Source organism: Oryctolagus cuniculus, chromosome 6, assembly GCF_964237555.1.
Source record: "Oryctolagus cuniculus chromosome 6, mOryCun1.1, whole genome shotgun sequence".
NCBI classification, from domain to species: domain Eukaryota; kingdom Metazoa; phylum Chordata; class Mammalia; order Lagomorpha; family Leporidae; genus Oryctolagus; species Oryctolagus cuniculus.
Window position 1 is genome coordinate 37269243 of NC_091437.1, and position 23846 is coordinate 37293088.

General features: G+C 45.6%; 1 protein-coding gene across 10 annotated transcripts in view; it reads left to right on the forward strand.

The window, feature by feature from the left end:
• Window positions 1-755: 755 nt before the first annotated feature.
• Window positions 756-23846, forward strand: part of SLC26A2 (solute carrier family 26 member 2) — a 31810-nt gene continuing 8719 nt past the window's right edge. Inside the window, exons 1-4 of one of the 10 annotated variants that reach the window (XM_051843512.2) lie at window positions 1045-1322; window positions 5278-5379; window positions 17409-17581; window positions 20149-20872. In XM_051843512.2, the coding sequence (XP_051699472.1) occupies window positions 20174-20872 (699 nt within the window). In that variant the 5' untranslated portion in view covers window positions 1045-1322; window positions 5278-5379; window positions 17409-17581; window positions 20149-20173. The other 9 variants (XM_070076302.1, XM_051843513.2, XM_017341184.3 and 6 more) reach the window with 9 other exon arrangements.

Genomic DNA, 23846 nt, shown 5'->3' on the forward strand with positions numbered 1-23846 from the left:
TCCCAGGTTTGCCTCGCAGGTCCGCCTCCACCCCCCACCCCTGTCTAGTGGGCCCAAGCAAGCTACAACAAGGCGAAGAATGAGCAAATGAACACACTCAACATCGGATAATTAAATCAAGGCGAGGCACGACAGGATGGGACCGGCTGGGGCAGGAGTGTGGGCTGGACCTGCAGGGCGAGAAGAAACCAGGTAGCTGCAGCTGGTGCTCAGGTGCAGGGAGAGAGAGAGAAGGCTGGCGGGCCAAGGTCAGGCGGGTGGAAGGCGGGGAGTGCAGAGGAAGGGGCCGGGGTCCGGAGCAGGCAGAGAAAGCCATTCAGAGTTTTAAACAAGGATTGCAAATGCCTGTTATTTTAACAGCATAATGTGTATTTTACAAGAGTCTTCTGGTTATTGGGATCTTTGGGAGAGCATGAATGGTCCTAGGGCAGGCACCTCGATTTCTCCTTCTACAAGGGCAGTGAGGGGAAGCAGCTAACGACCGCATCGCCCACAGACCCAGGGCGCTCCACGGCCCTGGGCTAGCGCTTCCGTCTCCCCTGAATGGCAGTTCCCCTGAATCTCGCGGTTAGGGCCAACAACCTGTCAGCCGCCCTCCTCGCGCAATGACTCACTGCCTTCGGGCAGGAGGAACCTCCTTAAGGATCGTGGCCCTGTGGCCCCGTCTGCCCAGGGCAGCCAATCGCCCCGAGGAAAGCGGCCAGGGGGCGGCACCTTCGCCGCTGCGGCCCGAGTCATTGGCTGGCGGTCGCGTCGCTCGTCCACGGGGCCACGTGACCGCCACGGCCGCGGGCCTTCGCATCTCTTCTGCCTTCCCCGCTTCTCTGCCAGCGCGTCTTTGCCGCGCCTTCTCTTTCCCGGCCGGCCCTTCCCGCCTCCTCCGGAGGCCGGGCGATGGGCGGGGAAGGGGACGGGCCGGTTAAAGCACGGCAGGCGCTGGGACGGGCCGCCTCTGTCCGCGGCGCCGTGTCCCCTCAGCCCGGCCTCGGTGGAAGACGCGCTGCGGGGCCGAGAGGTGAGAAGGGACGAGAGAGGGGGCGCTACGGCCCTCACTAGGGTCGCCCCTGGCTGGGTCCCAGGCGTGGAGGGAGGACGACGTGACCGACGGTCGCCGCGGGCGTGGTGGCCGGCTCCCGGCCGTGCGCTGGCGGGGTTATTGCCCCAGGATCGGCCGCGCGCCCCTCGCCGCTCCGCACGGCTTCCGCGGGGTGCCCGCGCGCCTCGCCGGTTCGCAGCTGCTGTTGGGGCCGAGTTCCCACGGAGCCGTCCGGGGCGCAACGAGCCGACAGCGGGACCGAGAAGATAGGAGCCGTCACCGCCTTGTACGGATGGAGAGGGGTGGCGAGGAGGGGTTGGGGTGGGGGACCGATTGGCTGGGCTGTTAGACACTGGGTTGCCCACAGAATCGGTCCCTGTGCTTTCAGACCCATCGAGACACTTAAGTGGGAATTCCGCGTGGTTAGATGCGGAGGGACGCCGAGAAGAAACAGGAGGAGTGGACCTTGCTTGAAGCACGTCCTGTCGCAGAGCCAGGACTCGGACCCAGCCCTCCCACACTCGTAGAGTACCGGGCGGAGGTGCTGGCCCAGACTGGGGACCGCCCGGGTGTGCCCAGTGCGTAGAACTTAATGAAGCCCAGCCCCGGCACCGTTCCTAGTACCTCATTTCCCTCCTTGCCCCCGTGGCTCTTTGTGTGAAATTTACAACAGCTGTGGCATCAGTACCCAGGAAAGTAGAAACTCTGGCTTTTGAAAATGAAATGAGTAAGAAATGGAGAACCAAAGCTATTGAAAAGAAACAATTCTATTGTCTTGAGGATTCTGAAGCACAATGTGGAGCAGAGACTGATGGTTATAGTTTATTTCTTTATTTTTATATATTTTTAAAAATACTTATTTATTTATTTGAAGGCCAAGTGACAGAGAGGCAGAGATTGCGAGTATGCACTTCCATCTGCTGGTTCACTCCCCAACTGGCAGCAACGGCTGGAGCTGCGCCGATTTGAAGTCAGGAACCAAGAGCTTCTTCTGGGTCTCCCATGTGGATGCAGGGGCCCCAGGACTTGGGCCATCCCACACTGCTTTCGCAGGCCATAGCAGAGAGCTCCATCAGAAGTGGAGCCTCCGGAGCCCATATGATGCCGACACTGCAGGCTTTACCCGCCACCCCACAGCGCCGGCCCCTAACGTTTATTCAATGTTAAGTGCAGGGCACTATGCTGTGTACTTGTGTAAGCCTTCCAGAAAGTTAGGAAGTGTTACTCACATTTTACAAAAATGCCATTTTCAGCCAGTGCTGTGGCACAGCAGGTTAACGTCCCGGCCTGAAGCGCTGGCATCCGATATGGGCGCCGGTTCGAAACCGGCTTCTCCACTTCTGATCCAGCTCTCTGCTATAGCCTGAGAAAGCAGTAGAAGATGGCCCAATCCTTGGGCCCCTGCACCCACATGGGAGACCTAGAAGAAGCTCCTGGCTTCAGATCAGCTCAGCTTTGGCCATTGCAGCCATTTGGGGAGTGAACCAGCAGATGGAAGACCTCTTCTCTCTCTCTCTCTCTGTAACTCTGACTTTCAAATAAATAAATCTTTTTTTAAAAAAAAAAGTGCCATCAGCTGCTGCGCATTGTAGCTGGGATCTGAGTGGAGATCTGTTTGACTTCCACAACACAGCTGTTGATTCCCCAGATGTGGCCCCAAGCTCCCTGGTGCCCAGTCACCCAGAGTGCAGAGTCTTGAGTTTGCAGGAGTGCCCTAAGAATCTGCGTTTTACCAGCTCTGTGTATTTGAAAAATCTTTCTAGGATGCTATAGTGTGCTGCCTCCTAGAGGAAGATCTAGAAATGAGCATACTCCAAGAGACTTTGAAGACCTATGGGTTGGATTTACAAAAGTAATTTTTTCAAAGATTTATTTATTTGAAAGGTGGAGTTACAGAGAGGCAGAGGCAGAGAGAGAAAGGAAGGTCTTCCATCCGCTGATAGCTGCAACAGCTGGAGCTGTGCCAATCTAAAGCCAGGAGCCGGGGGCTTCTTCGGTCTCCCACATGAGTGCAGGGGCCCAAGCACTTGGGCCATCTTTCACTGCTTTCCCAGGCCATAGCAGAGAGCTGGATCAGTAGTGGAGCAGCCGGGACTCAAACTGGTGCCCGTGTGGGATGCCAGCACTTCAGGCAGCAGCTTTACCAGCCACGCCACAGTGCTGGCCCCAGGGGGTTAATTTTTGAGAGTAGATGTCACACAGTTAGTGAACAGACACCATGCTTGCCAAGCTGTTATTTCTTGAGAACTTGGTTATGCTGTGTGAGGTGGAGGGTCGGTGAGTTAGATGAGCGTGGGGAAAGTAGCCCCTTTTTACTTGTCACATAGCTGTTAAATTACCATTCATCCATTCACCCACCAAGTATTTGTTAAGAATTAGTAGGTGCGGGCCAGCGCCGCGGCTCAATAGGCTAATCCTCCGCCTTGCGGCGCAGGCACACCAGGTTCTAGTCCCGGTCGGGGCGCCGGATTCTGTCCTGGTTGCCCCTCTTCCAGGCCAGCTCTCTGCTATGGCCAGGGAGTGCAGTGGAGGATGGCCCAAGTGCTTGGGCCCTGCACCCACATGAGAGACCAGGAGAAGCACCTGGCTCCTGCCATTGGATCAGCGCAATGCGCCGGCCGCAGCTGCCATGGGAGGGTGAACCAACGGCAAAGGAAGACCTTTCTCCCTGTCTCTCTCTCTCTCTCACTGTCCACTCTGCCTGTCAAAAAAGAAAGAATTAGTAGGTGCTAGATAACAAGGTGCTCAGGGAATCAGCACTGCCCTGGGGAAAGACAGACAATTAGCAAAACGGGAAAAGGGTATGGGCTGGGGGGGAGAGTGTAACAGAACCAAGGGGCAAGGCGTACACAGCAGTGGTGGGCTTAGGAGGCAGACTTGGAGTTGGTGGTGGTGCCGTTTCGGGTGCTGTGCCTAGGAAGGAACTGATGCACGAAAGAGACCATGCCATGAATATAGCAGGGGAAGAGCATTCCAGATAAAGGGGGGAGGTATGGAGGAAACAGGTGTTTGCTTGTCTCGTTTGACTGTTGTCTGGGATGATAATTATTCTAACCAAAACCCAAGCACAGGAGTAAATTTTGTTGTTGCTTCCAATAGAAAAGAAAAAGAAAAAATGTTGCCAGTATTTTTTTTTTAACCTTTTTATTTGAAAGGCAGAGTTACAGAGAGGGGGGAGAGAAAGAGTGGGTGAGAGCTCTTCCATCCACTGCTTCACTCCCCCAATGGCTGCAATGGCCAGGGCTGGACCAGGCCAGGGCCAGGAGCTTCATCTGCATCTCCCGCATGGGTGCAGGAACCCAGGGATTTGAGCTGTTTTTGAGTGCTTTCTCAGACAGTTTAGCAGGGAGCCGGACTGGAAGTGGAGCAGCTGACACTTGTACCAGCGCCTATATGGATCGCCAGCTTCACAGGTGGTGGCTTAACCCGCAGTGCCACAAAGCAACCTTCTTTAAGCAGTTCATTACCTTTACTTCTTAAAAATTACTAATAGATTCAGGAGTGCTAGTGGAGTATTTGGCCACCGATTTCTTCTTTGAGCCAGTTCCTAAGATCTCTTAGCAAGACACAGGGAAAATGTGGTTCTATAGAAAGAAAGCTAAACTTGGAAATTGGAAGATGAGATTTGAGAATCTGGTCCTGCCAGTTGAGCAAGTAACCAGACCTTGATTTTTCTACTCCTGGAGAAAAATTCATGCTGTATCCTCCTCAGATTAATCGAGGTAGATATATATGAAATCTTGTTGAAATTATTGGGCAAGGAACTGTGTGGTTATAGTTGAGTTTAGTTTTAGTAGTTTTTTTCCTTTAGATTTATTTATTTGATAGAGAGAGAGAGGTCTTCCATCCACTGGTTCACTCCCCTGTTGGCTGCAATGGCCAGAAGTGAGCCCATCTGAAGCCAGGAGCCAGGAGCTTTTTTCCAGGTCTCCCATGCAGGTGCAGGGGCTCAAGATTTGGGCCATCTTCTAATGCCTTCCTAGGCTGTAGCAGAGAGCTGGATTGGAAGTGGAGCAGCCAGGACTCAAACCCGCCCCCATATGGGATGCTGGCACTGCAGATGGCAGTGCTACCCACTACACCATAGCACTGGCCCCAGTTGAGCTTAGTTTTACATTACATTATTTTCCTCTTGGGTATGTTGTTATTTTCTCTTAGATTGGGTTTAATACTAGAAACAATTAGGCATAATACTTGTACTAGTTAAGCCTCATTGTGGTTCTTCTTGTTTTGCATTGCAGGTATTAAATGAATGTTATTCATTGTTTGTGATCGCTGGAAAATGAGGAAGTTTTCTTGTCCGTATTTATCTGAATGTCACCTGTTTATTCATTTCAGTAAGCGTAAGTGGAGTCAGACATAGCAAGCCGGGGGGCATTGTGCTAGGTGCTGGGTTACGTGTGACTGCCTGCCTGTAAATGTGCTGGAGTTTGGGAGGCAGAACGTAAGTGTGAAATAGCTCTATGTACTGTATTGGAGAAGCAAAGCCTAAGAAGTTGGACTGCGCCTTGTCCTATGACATTTGAGATGGGCCTTGTAGCATTAGAAAAAGGACAAAGATAAATAGAGACAGAAGGAAAAGCCATCCCAGGCCAAGGACACAGCAGGAGCAAAGGCCCAGAGGAGTTAAACACTTAGTGTCTGGGAGAAGCAAAAGAAAGACCGTTTCAGGCTTATTTTTGGAAGACCATACTCAGGTTTTCAGACTTTATTTGACAAGAGTTGGGGGGCTGTAGCAGATTTTTGTGGAGCACATGCAAATGGTTGGCCTTCCTTTGTTAATGAATGCCTCTTTTGAAGAGGCAGTTAGCAGAGAGGTTAAAAAAATTGCAGGTTCCTGAAGTATGCCTGCAGTTTTCATACAGTTCAGAAAAACAAACCTGTGTGCATGGAGAGTGTGTAAGAGCAGAGACAGCAAAATGTTAACAGTAGGTGAATTGTGAGTGTGCAGGTAATCCGTGTGTCACTCTTAACTCTACAGGGTTCTGTAAAGCTTGGAGATAGGAGACAGGGTCAAGGTTTGAATCAGACAGGCTTGTGTTGAAGTCGTGTTCCCTGCTTACAAGTGGCTTGTGAGCATTGGAAAATTCTTTCCAGACTACTGTGCCACAGTCCACACCCATTCCAGTGTAGTTTAACTGAAATTTTTTTCCCTGTAAGAGAGGAAACTTAATTTGGTAGACATCTTGTTCATTAATATTGGCTAAGTTCTACCCAAACTTTGGGCTCTAAGATGTTAGGGATTGGTCCTAGCTTTCTTGTAATGTCTGATGGTGTCTACATGCACAGAGATGGCATGGACTGGAGGAAAAGGCTGGGGGTCAGGATGCTTGGGTTCCAGCTCCATCTCCGCCTTAGCCTGGCAAATGGTTTCCCTATTCTGAACCTTTATTTCTTATGTCACAATTAATCAAAGTTGTGTTTCATGTTCTTTCTAGCTCTGAAGTCCTAGAATGCAGGGAAACGATCACTCCAGGACTTGATCATTAAATTGAACTTTGTCAGTGAGAAACAGACTCATGGCTGTGATAGAGAATTGTGGTTGTCTGGAATCCAGGTCTCCTACATGTTTCTGTGGGTAGTGTTATTTATTAAAAGCAGATACTAAATACCCAAACACATACACTATGTAATACAACAGAATGTCAACCTCATTTGTTTGTTTGTTTTTAAGATTTATTTATTTATTTGAAAGGTAGAAAGAGAGAGAGAGATATCTTGCATCTGCTGGTTCATTCCCCAGATGGCTGCAACAGCGGGAGCTGCGCTGATCTGAAGGCAGAAGCCAGGAGCTTCTTCTCAGTGAGATATATTCTTTCCATCTTAAGGGGCACACCACTCACAATTGGTTTTATTTTGGTTTACTTAAGCTAATTAACAAACTTAAATGTTTCAGAACTCAACAACTTCTGGGAGTAAATGACCATGCAGGGGACACAGCCTTTGGTGGTCACTGAAAGTGCTCGAGCTCATAAAGTAAATTTGGTAGAGCTCTTGTTTGGGAAATTCTGTATCCTCACTTTCCCAGAATCTGGGTTTAGTGGGATGCAGAAGAAATTATCTCTTAGGCAAAGCTTTAGCACACAATAAGATGCATTGAAACAGCTGAGGCCTTTAACAATTCTGTACTTTTTGACCTTATGTTAAAATATACCAGATAGGACTATCACAGAAAGACAGACTTAAGAGTCCGTGTTTGAGACAGTTAATGTAAAAGAAGCAGCTCAGAATACAGGCAATGAAGTTTGACATTTAGACCTAACTAGAACTTATGATACATAATAATATAACACACGAGAGTGAAGTAAGTCTTTGGGAACAAGTTTTACCATTAGTGCTAATATTGAAGCTTTGTGGACAGAGGTCCTGCATGGGAAGTTAGTACACAGTGACTGCTGTTGTTAATTTAACAATTAACACTTTGAAGTATGACATCCGGCATCCCCCGAGGCTCTTGACATGAACTGCCTAGGCTGTGGAAGCCTTTTGAATCCACGGACTCCATCAGTATTCAGACAAGGCCATCGCAAAGTGGAAGTTCCTTCCTCCCTTCAGAGAAAAGTACATCCTTCTGTGATGACCAGTTCTTTCCACTGGGGTCTCACCCAGGGAGGTCTTCCATTTGAGGACACTGTTTGTACAAGTGTCCTGGCTTACCATGCCTGAAATGCTCTCATGGGCTTTTCAGCCAGACTACAACACCTTTAGGGCTGACTCTGAGGTCACTGAGTGTTACTGACGGCAGTTGTTGTTCTATGAGTCTGCTGTATGGACTGCTTCCCATGTTTGAGCATTTGCTCCTCTTTAATCCTATTTATTATTAGTAGTAAACACTTAATCCTATTGATATGATCACTTTAACACTTAGTACCATCTTTGTGATCACTTTAAAACTTAAGATGTTACTTTTACCATCTAGCCCAAGGGGATTTAGCATCCCATGGCAGATTTTTAAACTGCACCCTTAGAAGTAAGTAGGGGCCGGTGCCGTGGCTCACTTGGCTAATCCTCCACCTGTGGCGCTGGCACCCAGGGTTCTAGTCCCGGTTGCTCCTCTTCCAGTCCAGCTCTCTGCTGTGGCCTTGGAGTGCAGTGGAGGATGGCCCAAGTGCTTGGGCCCTGCACCCGCATGGGAGACCAGGAGGAGGCACTTTGCTCCTGGCTTCGGATCGGCGCAGCCTGTGGCAGCCATTTGGGTGGTGAACCAATGGAAGGAAGACCTTTTTCTCTCTCTCTCTCACTGTCTAACTCTGCCTGTCAAAAAAAAGAGAAGGGCCGGTGCTGCGGCTCACTAGGCTAATCCTCCACCTTGCGGTGCCGGCACACCGGGTTCTAGTCCCGGTCAGGGTGCTGGATTCTGTCCCGGTTGCCCCTCTTCCAGGCCAGCTCTCTGCTGTGGCCAGGGAGTGCAGTGGAGGATGACCCAAGTGCTTGGGCCCTGCACCCCATGGGAGACCAGGAGAAGCACCTGGCTCCTGCCTTCGGATCAGTGCGGTGTAGTGGCCATTGGAGGGTGAACCAACGGCAAAGGAAGACCTTTCTCTCTGTCCCTCTCTCTCACTGTCCACTCTGCCTGTCAAAAAAAAAAAAATTAAAAAAAAAAAAGTAAGTAGGAAGGTATGCAGAATTATGCAGCTTTACAGTTTCTTTGTAGGACCTGAGAAGACATCAAAACAGACAGCTCTTCATGAGCTTAATTATCCTTAAGCATTTGACATGGATACATTGTATTAGTTACAATTTCTTTTCTTTTTTTTTTTTTTTTGACAGGCAGAGTGGATAGTGAGAGAGAGAGACAGAGAGAAAGGTCTTCTTTTTTCCATTGGTTTACCCTCCAATGGCTGCTGCAGCCGACGCACTGTGCTGATCTGAAGGCAGGAGCCAGGTGCTTCTCCTGGTCTTCCATATGGGTGCAGGGCCCAAGCACTTGGGCCATCCGCCACTGCACTCCTGGGCCACAGCAGAGAGCTGGCCTGGAAGAGGGGCAACCGGGACAGAACCTGGCACCGCGAATGGGACTAGAACTCTGTGTGCCAGCGCTGCAGGCGGAGGATTAGCCTATTGAGCTGCGGCGCCGGCAGTTACAATTTCTTAAGCATGTCACTGAGTTCTGACCATTTTTGCTGCAATACAAATCAAGTTCTGAAATGACATTAAAACTAAGAGACCCATTTATTGGCCATGTTGCACCATTTACCAACCTATAGGTAGGCCATACAGTATTGCAGAGAATAATCCTCCTTTTCTTAGTAATACCATCTAGCCTAAGGGCCTCCCAATTATTAAGTATAGATGCTAAGGGAGTCTGAAAGGGAGCAGATGTAGAGCTACCCATAGTTGAATCACCTCATAACCTGGGAGACAAAAGGTAGATAGGGCTAAGCTTGGGCCCAGTTATGTATCTGAACACGTACTTAACAAGTAATCTGACATCCCAGAGTTACTACACCTACTGTAGAGTTTAATATATATATTATTTAATATATATCATATGTCACACACATATCGTATACTGTGTTACATTATATGTTACATATATGCACCATACATATATATTACATGTTATATGTTACATATACACTGTATATGTATGCATTGTATATACATACATCTATATATCCAAAAAGGGATACGTGCAGAGGCTACGCAAAATAACAAAGAGGGAAATACCTTCTTGGTGCATGGCCAAGAAAATAACAAACTGAAAAATAGAATAAAGTCGCTCAGCTAACCAGGTATGCATCATGTGGCCAGCCATAGGGGCCACCATCTTGGGGTAGAGTCCGTTGCCCGTTTTCTGGTAAGGGTGGAAGTTCCCATGGGGGGCCACCATCTTGGAACGGAAGTCCACCCTCTGTGGCAGGAAGTGGAGCATCCACCATGTTTAATGCACTGCCTCCCTGATGTTACATTCCTAGGCGACCACACCAGTTCCCCAGCTCAAAATTAACAGTTGAAAGCATGCTTGATTGGAAAATTAAAGACCCTGAGGCAAAGCAGAATTTCCAGTACCTTTCTAACTGTCCTTAAAATAAAGACTTCTAAAGTTTCAACCTTAGAAAATACATAACTTGTCTTTATAACACATTACAAACAACTTGAAAACTTTTATGTACATTGATAAGCTTTCATGAACTCTTAAAAACTAACCTGCTGCAAAAATCCTTCTCATCTCTCTGCCTGAATCCCATTAGCACTAGAAGCACATTCTCAAAGCAGGAAACAGCAAAAAAAATAAAAAATAAAAAATAAAATAAAAATTTCCAAAATCTACCAGCGCTAAGACTCAAATAAACTGCCTATGCTCTGTTGCTTATTAGAAGGGATTAAACCGAGTGTCATTTTGGATGAACACACTATCAAGAGCGTCTGTGGTTTCTCTGGCAGGGTGGGGTTAGCTAGAGGTGCGGTGCCACGTGGGAGCCACAGGTGGCAGTCAGTCACTGCTGCTGCAGCGGCAGCCAGGACAGGTAGTGCCAGCACAGTAGCACTGTTTGCGGGGCTGTGGCTCTGCTGGCGGCCAATCTGGGAGTGGCCCAGCCCCTGGGAAAATGGCAGGACTCTCATGCACATCCTGCACTTGTGAGCCAACCAGTGGGGGCAGAGGGAGGGATCCGCAGCTTCCGACCCCATTTCAGCTGCCTCGGCTCCTGCCTTTCCCCCAGGCACGCACCCATTGCAGCGCCTAGGCCACGTGGCACTGGAGCAGTGTGAGCAGCGAGAAAGCGCAACCAGCCGGCCGGAGGAGCTTACACTCTGATCCAGGCCCTGTGCAAGAGTCAGAAACCACCCGGCCCAGGCAGGGTGTGCAGATAAGGGACAGGGTGGAATGCAGAAAGATAAGCAAAGTTAGAAGCGGAGGGAAGCTGTCCCTTACCATCTTGCTGGTTTTTCCTTTTAAACCAATCAAATATTAATAAATAATTCCTGGGGAATCCCTGTGTTATTAAGGGTCCTATCTGGGGTGCCAAATATTATATAGGACTGCTTATTAATTTTCAATATTAATAAGCTTGTGTACTCTTGCCACGTTTTCAGAGAAAAATTCTGAATACTGGCTCAAATAGACCAGACAACATGGTAAGTTTTTAAGGTTTTTATTCAGTGAGAGAAATGTGCAGGAGAGCGAAGACTTTAGAGGAAAAAGAGAGGTCTGGAAGCTAAGTTAGGTCCATAGCAAGCAGAGAGTAGGCCGGGGTGAGCCAATAGGCCACGTACCCCGGAGGCGTGGGGCAGCAGAAGGTTGGCAATTTCTTAATTCACACATTTTGGCCTGCAATCTTTTCTCTACTCTCAGAATATGCCAAACTCCCTCTCTTTCTATTTTTTTCTAAAGATTTATTTATTTATTTGAAGGCAGAGTTACAGAGAAAGAGCATGAGCATGAGCACGTCCCTCCTCTGGTTCACTCCCCAAATGGCTGCAGTGGCCGGGGTTGGGCCAGGCTGAAGCCAAGAGCTTAGAATGTATTCGAGTTCTCACAGGTGGGTGCAGGGGCTCAAGGACTTTGGCCATTTTCTGATGCTTTCCCAGGTGCATCAGATGGAATTGGAGTAGCCAAGACATGAACCTATCTATCCACTGGTTGTGGATAGAATTTGAGTTCTTACTCATTTTAGCAAGAATTTACTGATCTCCTGTGTGCTAAGCATTGTTCTTGATGTTGGAGATTCCTAAGTATGAAAAAGGCTATAAATACTTTTACATATAAATATATAATCTCAAAAGCCTAATGTGCTATGAAGAAAATAAAGCTAAGTAAGGATATAGAGAATGATGGAAAGGAAGTATTATTGTCCTTGGCTGGGAGATGACGTAGAAGCTGAGACTTACAAGGTGAGAAGATGCCTGCAAAGGTCTGTGAGGTGTTTATTCCAGCAAAGGAAGCTGGAGCCTGTCTGATCAACTTGATCCATTCTGGGAGTGGCAACAAAAACCAGCAGGAAATCGGGGTGGGAAGGCGGGCAGTGTACAGATACTTGAGGCTATTGGAGTAGCATGGGTAGTGGAAGGCAGTGAGAAGTAGTTGGATCCCAGATACTCTGGGCAGTGGGTAGAGGGTAACTACTTTATTCAAGGTAGAACAAACAGGATTTGCTGGTGGATTATATATGGGAGTAGAGGATGGAGGCGGACAGGGGAGATTGACCCCTATATCTGGGTCTAGGTTCTAGTTCATTGTGTCTAACATAGTGGTTGGCTTATAGTAGAATCTTAAAACATGGTTATGATTTAATGAGGCCGTCTCAGGCAGTGCAGCCTTTGAAGACTTACTGCTGATGGACATCTGGGTTTGCACCTGTTAGAGTCCTTTCTTTTCTTCTGGAGAACTATTTCTCTCCCAGTGTTAGCTTCTCAGTCTAGAGCAAGGACCGAGAACAGTGGCCTGGACTCCAGCGATCCTGTTTATATTCAGTGAAGAGGGACACAAAAGACTGCTCACTCTCAGCTTCTCCGAGCCTTGCTATGCTGTGATCTTCTGTGGACTTGTCTGACAGTGGTGAGTTAGGAGATCAGCCACGGCTGTGTGCGTTAAGACCCTGTCTTGGCTATACCTGTTCATGGTTAAGTTTTGTTTTTCTGAAATCACCTTGAGCTATTTTTTATCCATAGAAGGCAAAAGGTAAAATATAATTTGTGTAGTGGGAAAAGAATGAAATAATACGAGACTAGAAGGTCTGGCACTGCAGGTGATGGCTTTACCCTCTGTGGCACAGTGCTGGCTGCCATGTTTTCAGCTTTGACCCAGACTCTAGAGCCTTTCTAAGATAGGTTCTGAGTGCTGGTGCTGTGGTGTAGTGGGCTAAGCCTCCACTGTGACGCTGGCATCCCATATGGGCACTGGTTCGAGTTCCAGCTGTTCCACTTCCGATTCAGCTCTCTGCTGTGGCTTGGGAAAGAAGTAGAAGATGGCTTTCAAGTCCTTGGGTCCCTGCACCCATGTGGGTGGCTCCTGGCTTTGGATCGCCCCAGCTCTGGCCATTGGCAGCCATTTGGGGGATGAACCAGCAAATGGAAGACCATTCTCTGCCTCACCCTTTCTCTGTCTGTAATTCTACCTTTTGAATAAATAAAATCTAAAAAAAAAAAAAAAAATAGGTTCTGTCCACAGAAGCCTTTTTTAACTATTCCAGCTCTTTCAGATTTCTGCCCTGCTTAGGTACTATCATTGTAGTAATAGCTTTTTTTTTTTAAATCATTTATTTTGAAGATTTATTTATTTATTTGAAAGGCAGAGTTACAGAGAGGCAGAGGTAAAGAGAGAGAGAGGTCTCCCATCTGTTGGTTCACTCCCCAAATGGTGGCAACGGCCATAGCTGGGCTGATTTGAAGCCAGGAGCCAAGAGCTTCTTCTGGGTCTGCCACACGGGTGCAGGGGCCCAAGTTGTTGGGCCGTCTTCCACTGCTTTCCCAGGCTACAGCTGAGAGCTGGATCAGAAGTGGAGCAGCTGGGACTCGAACTGGCACCCATATGGAATGCCAAAACCACAAGTGGTGGCTTAACCTTCTATGCCACAGCTCAGGCCCCAGTAAATAAATCTTAAAAAAAAAAAAAAATCCTCAGATGCTGTCTGCAGCTCAGCTGGTTCCAACAATTTTCCTGTAGAGCAGAAAGTTTGCTCCACTTTGAATTTTTCAGTCAAAATTGAGATGTATGTGGTGTTTATTCCTACTATAAATCATCAGTCTTACTCAAAGGTTCAGAAAAGACTGTTTTTTTCCTCAGCTTGATGTGAATGGTGTGGCACTGTGGACTTCATCTCCTACCTTCTTCAAATGAGTTGGCAAACTGTTGCTTTCTGTGGGGCATGGTCCCCATATACTGTGCGAAGCATTCTAACATCCAAACTAAACCATACATTTAGTGTTCCTTTTTGTTTCATTTTTTAGCAGAATTCAGTGGTGCTCTGATAGGAACTCATTTCAAATAATGCCTTATCCTCAATGCTTTAAACTAGATCCTGTCCAGACTTGTTACAATAAGGTTGTACAAATTTATGTTGGTACAAAAGGATTTTGAAGTCCATGCATTATTTTTTCATAGCACACATTTTCCTTCAAGTTTAAGACACCTTGTATATTCTTGCTGCATAAAGAACCTTTTTTTTAACTTTTATTTAATGAATATAAATTTCCAAAGTACAGAATATGGATTACAATGGCTTCCCCCCCATAACGTCCCTCCAACCCACAACCCTCTCCTTATCCACTCCCTCTCCCCTTCCATTCAATTCAAGATTCATTTTCTATTCTCTTATATACAGAAGATCAGTTTAGCATACATTAAGTAAAGATTTCAACAGTTTGCTCCCACACAGAAACATAAAGTGAAAAATACTATTTGAGTACTAGTTATAGCATTAAATCTCAATGTACAGCACACTAAGGACAAAGATCCTACATGAGGAGTAAGTGCACAGTGACTCTTGTTGTTGACTTAACAAATTGACACTCTTGTTTATGGCATCAGTAATCACCCTAGGCTCTTGTCATGAGCTGCCAAGGCTATGGAAGCCCCCTGAGTTCACTGACTCTGATCATATTTAGACAAGACCATGGTCAAAGTGGAAGTTCTCTCCTCCCTTCAGAGAAAGGTACCTCCTTCTTTGATGACCCCTTCTTTCCACTGGGATCTCACTCACAGAGATCTTTCTTTTTTTTTTTTTTTTTTCTCCCCCAGAGTGTCTTGGCTTTCCATGCCTGAAATACTCTCATGGGCATTTCAGCCGGATCCGCATGCCTTAAGGGCTGATTATGAGGCCAGAGTGCTGTTAGAACATTTGCCGTTCTATGGGTCTGCTGTGTATCTCACTTCCCATGTTGGATCATTCTCTCCCTTTTTGATTGTATCAGCTAGTATTTGCAGACACTATTCTTGTTTATGTGATCCCTTTGGTTCTTAGTCCTATCATTACGATCAATTGTGAACAGAAATTGATCACTGGGACTAGTGAGATGGCATTGGTACATGCCACCTCGATGGGATTAAATTGGAATCCCCTGGTATGTTTCTAACTCCACTGTTTGAGGCAAGTCAGCTTGAGCATGTCCCGAATTGCACATCTCTTCCCTCTCTTATTCCCACTCTTATATTTAACAGTGAACACTTTTCAGTTAAGTTTCAGCACTTAAGAAGAATTGTGTATTGATTACAGTATTCAACCAAAAGTATTAAGTAGAACAAACAAACAAAAAATACTAAGAGGGATAACATATTAAGCTGCTCATCAACAGTCAGGTTGAAGGCTGATCAAGTCACCGTTTCTCATAGTGTTCATTTCACTTTAACAGGTTTCCTTTTTGGTGCTCAGTTGTCACCTATCAAGGAGAACAAGTGGTATTTGTCCCTTTGGGATTGGCTTATTTCACTCAACATAATGTTTTCCAAATTCCTAACAGGGATCACTTTTCAGTTAAAATTTAAACACCTAAGAACAATTGTATGTTAATTACAGAGTTCAACCATTGGTACTAGAACAAAAAAAAAAATACTAAAATTGAGTTTTTATTTCTCCTTCATCTTTTAAAATATTTTTTTCTGGGTGTAGGCTTCTCATTTCAAAAAGTTCATCAAAGGCTGGCTTTAGCTGAGCGGTTCCATCTGCTGAATCAAAAAGCTCATCAAAAATGTAAATTTTGGAAACAACATGCATAGATTTCAAAATTTTTGCACAAAAATAAAGTTACCTTTTTAATTCTATTTTTCCATGAATTTTTGAACTTCCCTTGTAGTTCTGTGTTAAGATAATCATGTTGTCATCTTCTGGCCTCTGATCTCCAGTGAGAAATTTCCCATAATTCTTACCTTTGTTTCTATATACATAGTGTGTGTTTTTTCTTTACTATTTTCTTGTTTTGTTTTGTTTTGTTTTTTTCACAGGCAGAGTGGACAGTGAGAGAGAGAGACAGAGAGAAAGGTCTTCCTTTGCCGTTGGTTCACCCTTCAATGGCCACCGCACCCAGTGCGCTGCGGCCGGCGCACCGCGCTGATCCGAAGGCAGGAGCCAGGTGCTTCTCCTGGTCTCCCATGGGGTGCAGGGCCCAAGCACTTGGGCCATCCTCCACTGCACTCCCTGGCCACAGCAGAGAGCTGGACTGGAAGAGGAGCAACCGGGACAGAATCCGGTGCCCCGACCGGGACTAGAACCCCGTGTGCCGGCACCACAAGGCGGAGGATTAGCCTATTGAGCCGTGGCGCCGCCTCTTTACTATTTTCATGATTTTCTCTTTTTCATTTTCAACACCTTGAATGTGATATGCATAGGTTAAGGGTTTATTTTTTGTCTTATATTTATCTGTCTTGTTATTTGAGATTCCTGTAGTTTTATTTTATTTATTTATTTTTTATTTTATTTATTTGAAAGAGTTATGGAGAGAGGTAGAGACAGAGAGAGAGAGAGATCTTCCATCTGCTGGTTCACTCCCCAGATGGCTGCAACAGCCGGAGATGTGCCGATCCAAAGCCAGGAACCAGGAGCTTCTTCCTGGTCTCCCACGTGGGTGCAGGGGCCCAAGCACTTGAGCCATCTTCTACTGCTTTCCCAGGCCATAGCAGAGAGCTGGATCAGAAGAGGAGCATCTGGGACTCAAACCGGCGCCCATATGGGATGCTGGCGCTTCAGGCCAGGGCTTCAACCTGGTGTGCCACAGTGCCGGCCCCCTGTAGTTTTATATCTAACATTGATTTTGGAAAATTAGGGTCTGTTGCTTTGGCATGGTGGGTAAAGATGCCACCTGCAGTGCTGGGATCCCATATGGGTGCCAGTTCATGTCCCGGGTGCTATACTTCAAGCTCCCTGTTTATGTGCCTGGGAAAGCAACAGAGGATAGCACAAGTACTTGGGCCCCTGCACCCATGTGGGAGGCCCAAAAGAAGCTCTTGGCTCCTGGCTTCAGATCAGCTCAGCTTTGGCCGTTGCAGCCATTTGGAGGGTGAACCAGCAGATGGAAGATTCTCTCTCTCTCTTCCTGCGTTTGCCTTTCTGTAACTCTGACTTTGAAATGAATAAATAAGTCTTAAAAATTTTTTTGAGTAATTTTGGCCATTATATATATACAGATATTTCTTTTGCTCATTTTCTCTTTCTTCTCTTTTTGGTATTCTAATTATGCATATGTTGGGTAGTTTGATGTATCCCACAGCTGTTGAATGTTCCATTACATTATTGATTTTGGGTTTTTGCTTTTGTTTAAATAATTTTTTTTTGTGTTTCATCTCTATCGTTTTTCACTCTCAGGATTTCCACTGATTGATTTTTAATTTCCATATTTCTATTCCACTTTCTAGTATTAGTTTTTCCTTTTTTTTCTCTCAGCATCCATAGAGGACAAAATTTGGATTTAGTTAATTTTTTTCTTTTGCATATCTTAGGCTTACAAAAGACTTTTGACCTAGAAATCACCAAGAGCTGCTCCAGAATAGGCCATCAGAAGTGCACTCAAGCTGACTTAAGAAAGCTGGAAGTGAGAAGAGAGCTACAGACCAGATACATTGAGGACACAGAGCTGCTGAGTGGGTCCACCAAGTTGATCAACTCACTCGGGGTCAGTGTCATCCAAATCTATCCCTTTTTTCCCCTTCTCTACTTCACATGACTGTCAACATAATTATTTTACTCTATTTCAATCTGAACAAAATGAATATTGCCATTGTTTGATATCTTGTGTTCTTGAGTAGGTTAAAGGGTCCTGGATTGTAGCACCTTAGTAATGTTAGGTTTATACAGCCTCACAAGGGCCCATTTTTCTCAGTGGGGCAGGCATTCAGCCTAGCAGTTAAGGCTTCTGTGTCCCACATTAAAATACCTTGGTTCAATAATGACTCCAGCAGCCTGCTGATAGAAACCTGGGAGGCAGCAGTGATGGCTCAAGTAACTGGGTTCCTGCCTTTCACAAGGGAGACCTAACTTGGTTTCCAGGCATCAGCCCAATCCAGCTCCAGCCGTTATGGGGATTTGGGAAGTAAACCAGTGAATGGGGGCATTCTCTGTGTCTCTATGTCTTATGTCTCTCTGTCTGTCTCTCAAATAAGTAAAATAAAAAGTATACAATGAAACAGGAAACTTTTTTAAAGATGTATTTTATTCCTTTGAAAGAGCAGAGAGAGAGAGAGACAGAGAGACAGAGATTGAGACCTTCTTGCAATGGCCAGGGCCAGGCCAGACTGAAGCCAGGAGCCCCACCCGGGCCCCAACATGGGCATAGGGGCCCAAGAATCCTTGCCATCCTTTGACTTCCTCCCAGGCACACCAGCAGGGTGCCAAGTGGTGGCCCCACCTGCTATATTACAACGCTGGCCCCAGGAAACTTCTTGAGTCCTCTGTTTTGTCTCAGTAGTCATAGTTACAAATTTGTACTTAATTTGTTCTTTCCTTTATTCAAACATTTTGTAAGCCTGCCATCTCAGAGTTACTGTGCTACACTTGGTAATGGTTACACGGATGAGCAAGGTGTCCTTTCTGGTCCTGACATTGTGGAGCAGTGTGTTAAGCCACTCATGCAACACCAGCATCCCATATGGGCATTGGTTCAAGTACTGGCTGTTTCACTTCCTGCCCACCTCCCTGCTTACACACCTGAGAAAGCAGCAGAAGATGGCCCAGATCCCTGGGCTTGTGCACCCATGTGAGAGAACCGGAGAAAGCTCCTGGCTTTGGCCTGGCCATCTGGGAAGTAAACTAGCAGATGGAAGATTCTCTCTTTCTCTCTCTCTCTCTCTCTCTCTCTCTCTCTGTTCTGCCTTTCAAATAAATAAATAAATCTTTAAAAAAATCCATCTCTAACAGCTGGATAGACTCCTACTTTAACACAGTGTGATTAGTGATATACAGGTACAGAGTGTTACAGGATTTGGAAGCTGTAGTGATCCATTTGAGCTAAGAAAGATTGGTTAATGCTATGTAGAAAAGGTAGCATTTTAAGTGGATTTTAAAAAATGATTAGAATCTTGACAGAGAGGTGGATGGCTAGTCTGGCTAGGCAAACAGCTATGCAAAGGTGCTTATCTGTGCACTATTTGATCAACAATTTACACTCTACTCCTTTAAAAGCCCAATTCTTTTTCTTCATCTTCTACTCCGGTTAGAAGACTTTTTTTCTCTTTTCAGTGGGTTTTACCTCTTTTGTTTTCCTGTAGTTCTTAGTGATAGGTCTTATGGATCTAGTTGCGTGGTCCAGAGGTGTAGAGGTCACCTGTGTGCCGTGCAGGTGAAAGTATTATCGCTCATGCAGCCTGCTTCAGCATGTGTACTGAAGTGTGTCTTTCTGTGCATGCGTGTGAGTGCTGCCCACAGTGCACAGGACTGCACACTAGAAGCCACTGGAAGAGACCAAAAACCTTATACAATGTGTATCAGACATTTGCCCATCAACCCTTCCCCATGCTCTTGACATTTGTTAAGCTTCAACACCTTCTTAACTTCTCTATCTTCTTTCCTACCAAGTACAGGAGTGTTGTTCAAAAACTGAATGCATTCTGCCCTAGTTTCTTTTTATTGCCAAAAATATTTATGTTGCCTACTTTTTCTTTGTATTTATTCTTTTTTTTTATTTTTGACAGGCAGAATGGATAGTGAGAGAGAGAGAGAGAGACAGAGAGATGTATTTATTCTGAACAATCACTGGGTTATTTAAAAAGGAATACACACAGACACATACGTGCATGCACATGGGGCTGTCTTCCTTCTATCAGAGGTTTGTGGTAGAGGTGAAGGTTTGAGATGAGGTCTTATTTTGAAATGTACCTGGGAGGTGAGAATCCATTAGTATTGTATGGAAAGGGGTGGACAGGCTTCCCTGATACATTTTCTGGAGAAAAAACTGCAAGGGAAGGCCAGCCAGGTTTGAAGAATTCTTAATGATTTGTGCTCTTGAGAAGCCCTGTACCCAACTGGTCATGTGCTTTGACTTAGCTGTTTGTGATCTGATTCCAATGTTGTCTTTTTCTAACCCTGACCCAGACAAATGAGGCTTGATGAGGTGAAATACGTACAAGATAGCTAGTCCCAAACCGAATTCCTCTTAGTTCTTCATGTATAGCAAGTAGGACTTTTAATGTCTGGGAGTACTGAAAATTACTTTACCAGTTAATACTAATATTTTCTCTGGGGTAGGAAGCTGAACCATCTCTCTCCAGAAATGTCTTCAGAAAGTAAAGAGCAGCATGACATGTCACTCAGAGACTCAGTGGAAGGAATTGACCAGCTTCCATCTGGGATCCATCTGGAGCCTCAAAAGGAATCAAGTACTGACTTCAGGCAATTTGAGAAAAGTGACCACTGCAGACCTTATCCTAGGATCCGTATGGAACCTCAAGAAAAGTCAAATGCTAACTTCAAGCAGTTTGTCATCAAAAAGCTACAGAAGAGCTGCCGCTGCAACCGAACCAAAGCAAAACATATGATTTTTGATTTCCTTCCTGTTTTGCGGTGGCTCCCAAAATATGATATAAAGAAAAACATTTTAGGAGATGTGATGTCTGGCTTGATTGTGGGCATCTTATTGGTACCCCAGTCCATTGCTTATTCCCTGTTGGCTGGCCAAAAACCTATCTATGGTCTGTATACATCTTTTTTTGCCAGCATCATTTATTTCCTATTTGGTACTTCCCGTCACATCTCCGTGGGCATTTTTGGAGTACTGTGCCTTATGATTGGTGAGGTAGTTGACCGAGAACTTCACAAAGCTGGCTATGACACTGCCCAAATTGATCCTTCTTTAGGAATGGTTTCAAATGGGACCACATTATCAAACCACACATCAGACACGATATGTGACAAATATTGCTATGCAATTAAAGTTGGCAGCACTGTAACCTTTATGGCTGGAGTTTATCAGGTAAGAAACAATGGAACAATTGATCATTTCTGGCAAAAACACTATTTATGAAATTTTGTATCTATAAGAGATCTTAGGGAGCAGAGTAATTAAAAACTGTCATTTACCGAATGTGCAGGATATATGAATGTTAAGAGCAAAAATTGGAACTCCTGAACTCTGCAGGTAAGATTTGGTTCTCTTATCCAACCCTAGGCTGCCTTTGTTTGTTTTAAGGGATATTATTTATTTATTTGAGAGAGTTACAGACAGAGAAAGGGAGAGACAGAAGGGTCTTTAATCCACTCATTTACTTCCCAAATGACCACAATGACCAGAGGTGGGCCGATCTGAAGCCAGGAGCCAGGTGCTTTTTCCAGGTCTCTAGTGCAGGTACAGGTCCCAAGCACTTGGGCCCTCTTCTACTGCTTTCCCAGGCTACAGTAGAGAGCTAGATCGAAGGAGGAGCAGCTGGGACTTGAACCGGCACCCATATGGGTTGCAGGTACCTCAGGCAGAGGCTTAACCCACTATACCACAGCGCCAGCTCCCTTGGGCTGACTTAACCATGAATTTGTTAGCCAGGTTTTAATTATTCGGTTGTAAAAATTTAGACCAGAAATGATCCTTAGACCTCCTAGTACAACTCCTTAATAAAAAAAAAAAAATAAAAGATTATTATTGTAGAAAGAGAGAGCATGCGCGAGAGCGAGAGAGCGCGCACCCGTCTGCTGTTTCGATCTCCAGATGCCTACATGAGCTTGTGGTGGGCCAGGCCAAAGCCAAAAGTGAGGAACTCGATCCAGGTTGGATCGTGGTAGTGGCAGAGACTCAAGTGCTTGAGCCATCTGTTTCCTCCCAGGATGTGCATCAGCAGGAAGCTGTCATTCAGAGTGGAGCAGAACTGGAACCCAGGCACTCTGATATGAGATGGAGGTATTTTAACTGGCATCTTAACCACCAGGCTAAACGCCCATTCCCCTACATGTCAGAAAATACTGTATTTGGTTGAGATTGTGTGAGGTTGGTTATTGGCAGACTCAGCATGAGCAGTCAGGCAAGTAGATAATAGAATGGATGTTGGGACAGGAGTGCAGTTTTCAGATTATACATGGCCTCTCCCCTCCTTTAGAAGTGCTGCTCTAGGAGTGGCTGTTACTAAGGATAGTGGTCCTCTTGCATTGTTGGTGAGGGAGGGAAAAGTTGAGAGCTACAATTTCCTAACCGCAGCCAGGAGAAGGGGTTAGAAATGAAATTCTCAGGTCTCCCATGAAATTCCTGATCTGCTGTTACCATCATGCCCCTGCCTATTATCACCCAAGAGTCAGCGCTAAGACTAATGCCTTCTGTCTTGCAGCCGTTCGGAGCCAGCAAGGGCAGGGAAGAGTGGCTCCCTTTACTTGGTGCTTCCAGGGGAAGGGTGTGAAGATGATCTGTGCTCCTCAGAGTCCACTCCTGCGTGTGCTTAACCGAGAGGGATGAAAGGGCCATAGAATTCTGAGGAATTGGGAAGGGGAAAGAAACACAAATAAAAAAGCTGTCTTAGAGGAATCTGAATTATTACCGATATGGGAAGGCAGTATGGCATATGCATATGTACACTGGATGAGAACAGATTCAGGAAGTTAAGAATCCTAAAGTCACTTTTTGAAAGTTTTTTTTTTTTTTAATTTATTTGAAAGTCATGGGTACTGAGGGGGCAGGGGACAAAGAGAGAGGGAGAGGGAGAGAGAGAGATTTACAATCCACTAGTTCGTTCCCCAGATGATTGCAGTAGCTGGGTCTGTTCCATGCTGAAGCCAGGAGTGAGGAGCTTCATCCAGGTCTCCCACATGAGTGGCAAGGACCCAAGTATTTGGTTCATCTTCTGCAGCTTTTCCCAGACCATTAGCAGGGAGTTGGATCAGAAGCAGAACAGCTTGAACTTGAACCATTGCTTATAGGGGATGCCGGTGTTGCAGACAGAGGCTATCCTGCTATGCCACACACTAGCCCCCTTACAATAATTTTTAAAGTGTGATTCTATTTTGATGTGAATCTAATTTTTTTTTTTTACCAATTAAAACATCATAATATTCTCCCTGATCGGTGACAACTAACCAAGCACCAAAAAGGAAACCTGTTGAGGTGAAATGGACACTATGAGAAACAGTGACTTGATCAGCCCTTGTCCCTACTGTTGATGTACAATTTAATATTTTATCCTTTTTAGTATTTTTTTTTGTTCTACTTAATACTATTGGTTGAACTCTGTAATTAGCACACAATTATTCTTAGGTGTTTAAATATAACTGAAAAGTGATCTCTGTTAAGTATAAGAGTGGGAATAAGAGAGGGAGGAGATGTACAATTTGGGACATGCTCAAGCTGACTTGCCCCAAATGGTGGAGTTAGAAATGTGCCAGGGGATTCCAATACAATCTCATCAAGGTGGCATGTACCAATGCCATCTCACTAGTCCAAGTGATCAATTTCAGTTCACAATTGATCATACTGATAGGTCTAAGAGTTAAATGGATCACATAAACAAGACTAGTGTCTGCTAATACTACTAACTGATAGAATGAAAAAGGGAGAGAATGATCCAACATGGGAAGCGGGATACACAGCAGACTCATAGAACGGCAGATGTCCTAAACAGCACTCTAGCCTCAGAATCAGCCCTTAAGGCATTCAGATCTGGCTGAAGAGCCCATGAGGGTATTTTAGGCATGGAAAGCCAAGACACTCTGGCAAAAAACAAAACAAAACAACCTAAATGAAAGATCTCTGTGAGTGAGATCCCAGTAGAAAGAACGGGCCATCAAAGAAGGAGGTACCTTTCTCTGAAGGGAGGAGAGAACTTCTACTTTGACTATGACCTTGTCTAAATAAGATCGAAGTCTGCGAACTCAAAAGGCTTCCATAGCCTTGGCAACTCATGACAAGAACCTAGGGAGATTACTGACGTCATAAACAAGAGTATCAATTTGTTAAGTCAATAACAGGAGTCACT